This window comes from Branchiostoma floridae, chromosome 6 (assembly GCF_000003815.2).
Source record: "Branchiostoma floridae strain S238N-H82 chromosome 6, Bfl_VNyyK, whole genome shotgun sequence".
NCBI classification, from domain to species: domain Eukaryota; kingdom Metazoa; phylum Chordata; class Leptocardii; order Amphioxiformes; family Branchiostomatidae; genus Branchiostoma; species Branchiostoma floridae.
The window spans coordinates 14,231,238-14,239,579 of record NC_049984.1 but is presented as its reverse complement, the minus strand read 5'-3'; the positions used below and the strand labels follow the sequence as shown (position 1 = coordinate 14,239,579).

Sequence of the window (8,342 nt, the reverse complement as noted above, 5' to 3'; positions counted from 1 at the left end):
ATTTTACGAGAAATCAATTTTTGAGCAAAGAGGTGTTCCTCATTACGTTTCCTTGCCTCGGCTGTCTGGGTATTTTTCCTTTATCGCGACCAAGGATGGCGGAGGGTAGCGCTGCTTTCGACGGCTTTTTAGCCAAGTACACTGGAGATCTAACCTCCGCTCAGTTCATGGAGGTCTGGGACCACTTCGACAAAGACGGTGGGTTCAAAAACACTTGTGTCTTCTTGTCGCCGCATTCCTATACATGACGCTACCTCGAGCATGTTTGGTATCATAACCGATTTCACCCCCATCCTCTCTTTCAATAAAACTTAACAATATTCTCTCGTGTTTTCTTCTTTGTAGGAAATGGCTTTATCGAAGGCAAAGAACTGGATGATTTCTTTCGCGAGCTGGCTCGGCAGAAGGGAGGAAAGGTATTAAATCACTCGTTACCATTCTCATCCACCGATAGCAACATAATCCGTCTTTCTCTTTCCATTTTCCGTAATGGTGCCACATCAGTGGTACCGAAGCAGTGGGGTGTTTTCTGGGCGGAACACTTCCCCTAGTGATTGGCGGCGATGTATGTCGCCGTCGTCTCGCTTAATGAACAGGGTAAAACTCAATCGTGGATTATAAAGGCCCCCTTCAATCGACTGGTAGAATAATAATAATGCGCAGGCAAAATGAGCCAATATCAAATTAGGCATAACGTTCCCTCTTGCAAGGGAATGGCCCCATCAGTGACGCCACATCTCTCATTTCGTTTTCTTTCCTTCATTTTTCTATTTTCCATTCTCGTCCGGTGAATCCACCCAGAACCCAATCGTACCTCTTCACGTACAAGACTCACTATGGTGTGAAACGTTCGGATCGGGAATACCAACCGACGCCGGCAGCTTTTCACCTGTCTGCTCATATTGTTCCATTAAAGGGTTGGCGTGAAATAGTGATTCAGCCGGGGATTGTGCGCCGAAATTGAATTTTGAAGTGCGCAGGGCGTTTTCTCCCGCGAGTTGTTTGTTGTGCGGTCAGCCTGGCGTTGGCCCAGATTTCACCTCCCGCTAGCTGCTGAGATGTTTGTAGCTTGGTTTTGCAACACTACACGGTGATAAACGATAAAAAACCTCCGTGCGAAAGACTAGGAAGCTCCCCAGGGGCCATGCTCAACGACCTGTTAAAAGACGGGTAGTGGAGGAAAGAACGTACCTCCGTATCAGATTGAAAAGAGACTGTTGTTAATCCGAGACTTATGCAGCAAAATCCCACAAGTACCAGGGAAAGAGTGAAGGATTTATCAAAACATTGACACCAAATTTAGGTCGATCATCTGAAATTATACCTTCCCCATCATGTATACAAGATCTACATACAGGCTCCGCCCCCATTGGATGCGAAGAACCCCCATCAGAAGGGGTCCTCTACATCCTGCAAAGCATGTCGGGAAGTAACCTGGGGTACCACCTGGAGTGCGCCATTTCTTATAGCCTCTACCAGACTCCTTGGGCTCGTAGTCAACGATAGCCAAATAGGCTCAACAAATTGGAGTCAGCTCGCATACATATTTGTATGTGGATTGCAAGTTGCTATTGAAGTATTAGTCTGCACCTTCTTAGGCTATTAGCTCGAAGAGTTTGTCTTTTGCCATTGGAGATTTCGCTAACGCAGTGCATTTAACCGAGGCTTCAAAATGGCTTTTGTCGTCGCAATTCTAAACTAGTTAGTTGTCTTGTCCTCATATAATTCAGTACTGAGAGGCAGAATCAGCCCAAACGTATAACCTCTCGTGTCAATACTTGAACCAGTAAACTTAGTACAGCTTTGTCCTTTTAATGTGTTGTTCAAAAATGAAATGACATAAATATGAGTGAGTGGTACCCTACAACTGAACTTTTAACCATGGCAAATGAATCAAAATGTAGGGTTTAAGTGCAATGATAGAATTTCTATTGACAAGAATCAACATTGCTTCAGAGAACTACCTGGATTTCATCATCTTTTATCTGCCATGTACATTTCTATCATAGTCACTTTTGATTGAATATTATATATAAAACGCATCGAGTTTCCTAAAAATCCACTGAAATGTTCGTACAGTGTTCAATCTGTTGTCGTAAGTGCCATATACACTGCTATAGAGATCCGACTTTGAACTTCCCAAGTTTAATAGCAGGATACAAGATTTGATGACACATAATATGTACCGTTAACATTTGAAACCCTTGTACGTGTGTCTCGACCAATGGCAATGCACCATCCCGACCCATAAGGAAGCCCACACTGCGTATTTCGGAATTACCCCAGATTGGTGGTCCAATTTCTAGGTCATATTTTATTCATGGCACCTTCTGTACAGTCGCCGTACCTGGCGGGCCGTGCATGCAAAGATGGCGGCCGGGTCCTGACGCCAAGGGGTGCTCCCCTTGCGCACAGGTGATGAAAAATTGAAGCAGTGAGCGCAAGCTGTCGTTATTAGTGGAACTCTAAAGGTCCTTCGGTGACCCCAATTTCGGACCTCGCTCCCTGACCACTCCTCGTTATATACTTCCTACCCAAGAAGCTCTGTAGGCCCTCAGTTCACACAAGGTGGAGGGTGGCTATTGTTCAAGCTTAATTACGTAAAAGGGTCACTGCGCCTGTCGTAAACGCTTCACTTCCTGTGTCGTAAAGTTCACAAGCTGGCGCATCGATTTACGGCCCAGCGCATACACTTGCAAGAAACCCCCGCCATGCAATCATTCGAGGAGGAACTCAATATTGGGCGTGGGTCATAAACGCATCCCCATCCTTTTATACACCCAGTCGAAACAACTTTCCTTAATTCCTTATGCCCGACGAAAGCAATCTACTGCGAGTACGTACTTTAATTTTTGAAACGCCCCGCGAAAATCGATACGGTATTATAGGAGTTTGCCCGGTGCTCGCCAGGTTTAGCATGCCGTGATCGAGCAGGCAGAAATATCGGTTGCCTGACTGTCAATACGCAGAAGAAGGATGGGGAATCCTGTACCGTTTCTATTAGGGTCTGCGGAACTAAATTGTAGGTGAGCGGTACACGCTATGGCTGATGCAATATAGGATCGGTACCGCCCACAAATCCCAAGAGACATGCTTGTTCTTTTAATTTGGACCATTTTGTTGGTTTCTTTAGCAGCAACGAAAGAAGAAAGTTAAAACAAGTACTAGTATGAAACCTAAAAAAAATCTAGTAAAACTTTGACAGATTTCGTTTAGCTATAACGTGATACGGACGCGATGACTAAAATCCAAATTCTAGCTGACAACTTTAGTTGCACACAAGAACTTGACAAAAAGATCAAAGGGTCTGTTTTCTAAAAAAAGGCTGTTTTCCTTTGCTCCAGACGTAGTACGAACCTTAACACTTGAAATTTAAGTTAATCTTATGCCCACCCCCCTCCCGTATGAATTTTTAGGCACAAAATCACCGTAGACGGATTTGCAATGCTCAATCAATTAACGTTGCCTTTAGTGGGTTTTGTTTTTGCACGAATTACGAAATCTTGGTTGACAAATACGTTTCCGGTGTTAAGTGAACCCAGATAAGCTGTTGTCACAACAGCTCGTTTGTAATAATAATGATATGTAAACAAGCAGTCACCAGTGATCGATTCTATATATTGATTCTAAACATCGTGGGGAGGGGGGCAAAAGGCGCCAATAGTAAACATCTACCCCCTGAGCACCCCTTGTTCTTTAAGTTTGATCTTTTTGTTTAGGCCATGTTGAGGTGATTATATGGATGACATCCGCGCGTTCATCAAGTTTTAGTCGTTTAAAAGGTTTAAGCCGTGTATTAAAGCGAATATAGCATCTGTAAAATGAGCAAAAATATGTACATGTAAATGGATATGTACATGTCTTATCATATGCTTAACCTTATATTTCATAAAGACAGCAAACTTTTTTTGGTCAGACTTTTTTTTTTATTCGCACGCTCGCATCGGTTTTTGGGTTTCCAGAGGATGTCATGCATATGATAGAATCAATGTTGCCTCAGCTGAAACGAAAGAAGAAGGTTTTAAACAGAGGCTGATAGATACCCCTTGACTGAAAGAGGTTCGTACTTTAAAAGTTTGCCCTTTCAACTTGCCGACAAGTTGTTGTGTAGTTTAAAGTGATTGAAGCTTTAAGATCCCTCATCAACAGAAAAGTGTGTGCCCCCCTCCCCATGATGACGTCAAACGGCCATTGAGCACAAGTACTTCTGTATGCTAAGGCTAGCAATTGGATTGGTCGTTCTTCTCTTTTCATTAGTCGTACTACCTAGTGGGATTCCCCGGCAAATGTTCCTTTTAGATAGGATCTTTTCTTCCTGTTACGACTCAGGACAACATAGCCCCAGCCTTTGCATTGAACAGGACAGTCATGTACATTTTTGTCATTTTTGTTTTACATGTAAACGTTTGCCACTACGATTCTACATAATTCCAAGGCCTTTCAGAGCCTGAAACAGAAGAAATCGCAATATTGACAAGTCACGGAGTTATCGAAGAAGAACTAAATATCTCCCTGTTCTCCATTCCTTTCAAGCCCGACTTTGAAGTTGAAGTTGATGTAGTAGAAGAGAAAGGGGAAACATTTGAGGGGGCGGCGTTCTGCCAACAGAGATAAGGCCAACGGCTACTGAATGAAAAGCGATACATTGAGGACAGGTGAAAGCATAGAAGGATGGCGCGAAGTCACGCCACGAAGAAATAGAAAGTAATCATCCTCGACAGGCATTCTGTGCTGTAGCTATGTCTTATAGGTCCCACGGGGCATATTCTTTCTCAGCGTCATCAAAAGTGTTGTGTACAGTGAAACGTGATGCAGGTTTCCCAAGTTTATAGTCTAAGGGTATGGAAGAACTTCTTATCTCTAATACCAAAGGGGCCCTTAGCTGAAGTTCCCCTTGGCACTGACTGAAATAAACACACTTGCACAGAGATAACCATCAAAGCTGCCTTGGAGCTAGAATCTACTTGATAGGCGTAACTGCGATCACGGAACGCGATTTTTATCTCTGGACGTCATATTGATCGAGCTGCCAAGTTGAACGAGAATTGATATTCTACGTTTCAGGGAAGAAGATGATGAGAGTATCGTTCAAGTTCCAGGTGTGCCTTCTCGGTCCACTGGCTGAGTGAAAAATATTTAGCACATCTTTTAGCAACGTCACTCATAAGAGACCGCAGGAAAACGCAACGATGTTACAAAATCTCCCTACTGTGTATATTTCATTGGTCTTTTACAAAACTGTAACAACTCTAACGGATGTGCATGTGGGAACAATTATGTACATTGTTTTCGTTTTCTATTCTCTAGTTTATTGGGAAAATTGTTCGTGAAAAAAACACAGCTTAAACCACAGCTAGTGAAACTAACGGACAACATCCCCTGTAGAGTCCAAATTTAGCGAGGGAGGGCGAAAAAACAAGATAAACAAAAACGAGATATCTAGATTTTCGAAATAGACACCATAAACGTTGTAATAACGAATTGACAAAACATGGTATCACGGTCAACAAGTCTTTCATGTCTGTATTTAAGAGGTGCACAAAGTGACAATAGTGCGGTAGACTGGTATCATTTACCAAGTTGATAGGTACAGTCATGGCTATCACATTGATGCCACTTTTACTATTGAACTAGTTAAGGTTTCTCTTCTACAACTACAGTCATGGTTACATGTTCCTCAATAGTGTCTCTTCTACAAGCACAATCAAGGCTACCACACGATATCTTTTCTTTGTAGTACTTTTTCGTCATATTCACCACCTACGGAATGGAAGTAATTTTTCTTCAAAATTATAGGCGATGATTAATGAGGGCATCGATGTCATCCATAAAAGTTTCTGCTGTAGCCTAAAAACGAAGTTATTTCAAGGAGAGTATGGATGAATACGTTGGTCGTACATCACAGCAATTGATCCCTTTTAATTCTCCTATTTGATTTCCTTGTTTTTGTAGAACACTTAAGGGGTGCTGTGCTGCCTATGTCATTTCGTTATGCATTCCTTATTGCCCGCAACTCCAAGGACTACAGACCCTCTGGCGTCAAAATAATACAATCTCTCCTAGCATCAATCGGGAAACTTAGACAATAACATAACCCGACTCAATTTATTGTATGGATTTCTAATGGCTCGAGTGGCGGAGGCACTAAGCAATTTGAGGACACGGCTTTCATTAAAGAAGGGTGGGGTCGTCTCAGCGAATATGCCATAGGTCGAGAACAATGAACCTCTGAAGATTGTTACCCATCGATATGCTTTGGCTCTAACGTGTGTTGGGAGTGGAGGCGGCGATTAAAGGAAAAATACCAACGAAATGAATGCACATAAATGTCTGGCTAGACCATTTTTTGAATAGTCCATTTTTTTGTGGAACTACCCCACATTTCTGCGTCGTCTACTGGGTTGTTTGTAGCATTTGTTGAACCAAATGGCACTCTCTGATGCATGGACAGCGACGTATTTCTAACAGCGTTGGGGCTCTGTATTATCTGCAAGTGTAACAATATGCCTTTCGGACACTTCTGAAAGTATCTTCGTTGTTAGAATGACCTGGATATAGCTAAAAAGAATGCTGCATTGCAGATATCTTACGTGCAGTCTTAAAAGGCCCCCTCAAAGTGTCAAACCTATTACTTTCCTTAGCTTTCTCTTTAGTTTGAACCCTGTAATATATCAGTCAATCAATCAATCAATCAATCAAAGAACTTGATCAGCGTTTGGCAGACTTCATGATCTGAATAGTCGATGACTAAGAATTAATACCTAAAACGTTCTGTAGCTATCAAAAGTTATGACGAATTTGAAAACACGGAAAATTATACTTGACACCAAAAAAACTAAAGTAGACAAATATATTCAAAAGCAAAGAAAAAAAACTTTGTACAGGGTATAGTATTGCTCAGTTCTACAATTATCGAGCGCCTCTTGCACCACTGGCTGCACCAAACCAATCTGACCCCCTGTGTGCCCGAGAACGACACGGTAAATATGAGGCGCCGCGAGCGGCCGGGGGCCCTGTACCGTGTGATTTGTTTTCATCTCGCAAGAATCTCAAGATCGATACGTCCTGTTGGTCACCAAATGGTGGCACATTTCTCCGGAAATAGGCGAGTGGGCAGATGTGCCACGAAAGCAATTGCCTTTTCATCTAAACGCGCCCCCACTGCGAGTGATGTACCACGTCTTCGAGGGAAAGTACTTTAGACCAGTTTGCCTCTTACCATCAACACTGAAGTCCGCATTCTTCCATATATTGAGCAACTCATGAAATATTGATCACAAGACCTTCCTCATTTCCGCCAAACGAGGAGACCGACGATTTGGACAATCCAGATATTTGCTGGCAAAATTTCCTTCCCTTCTTTACAAAACAAATTGTTGTTTCCTCGCGTAAATTCAGGCGTACGTGGAAATCATAAGATAGCTTTCCAGAGAGGGTAATTTGCATGTCGGCTCTTCTAGAAAACTGTCAGCACCCAGCTGTAGTTCCACTGACTAGTAGTTTCACCCATGCCACAGAATCTTTAAAAATGCTTCATAAAAAATAGAACAGAATGTCTCTTTGGAGTAATAGCCTAAGAACCCTCACATTTACCTCTTTAAAAAAACGTCCAAAAACACAGAAAAATTTCCCCTTTATATGTAAAAAATACATTACCGCTGTCTCCATTGCTATCTGTCTGTCTACAGTCTATTCTCCTCGTATGATGGCGCCATGTCGGCCATTTTGAAAGGAAATCCCGATCATTGCCTCCATCTCATTCCTCTTGATTAGCTTTCCGATTCCTTCTAACCTGACCTAATGACAGAGACGAGGCCATCTGTTCAGGGACGGGGAATGGCGCTCCGAGCGCGCACTGCCTTGTCGGTACATGCTGCTGTTATAAATGTTATAAAACTTATCGCCATGTTGACATCCACGGTCTTTGAGCATTTTTTTAAAGGCACCATCTCTCATTTTCTAGCTTTTTAAAGGAACTATGATATACTTCTTTACATCCTCATTACACCATGGCGCCGCCCTTGTTACGTCCGCGCTGTGATTTAACGAATTTTATAGATAGAATATCAAATCATTTAACGCTTTGTGTATTTTCTTGTCTTTTCAGTCATACTTTTACGTTTTGCATGACATTTAGTTATATAACCAAGGATTAAACAAATCTAATGTAGGGCACAGCGAGGTTCCTCTTCTAGTGAATTTGTGATCTTGAACTGAAAGTGGGAAGTTCTTGAAGCGAAGACACGATCGCGAAAAACACAAGCTTTGTATGAATCATGATCGATCAATACAGTGGTTATATGTCAGCTCGCGGTTGTTGGTTATGTTGGCTGTTTTTATTA

General features: G+C 42.3%; 1 protein-coding gene across 5 annotated transcripts in view; it reads left to right on the top strand.

Moving 5' to 3' along the window:
* LOC118417342 (calbindin-32-like) overlaps positions 1-8,342 on the top strand; it is a 30,255-nt gene continuing 21,913 nt past the window's right edge. For 3 of the 5 annotated variants that reach the window (XM_035822891.1, XM_035822887.1, XM_035822890.1), the window contains exons 1-2: positions 2-198; positions 346-416. In XM_035822891.1, coding sequence (XP_035678784.1) covers positions 96-198; positions 346-416 — 174 coding nt within the window. In that variant the 5' untranslated portion in view covers positions 2-95. Of the gene's footprint in view, positions 199-345; positions 417-8,342 lie in introns of all 5 variants that reach the window. The other 2 variants (XM_035822889.1, XM_035822888.1) reach the window with 1 other exon arrangement.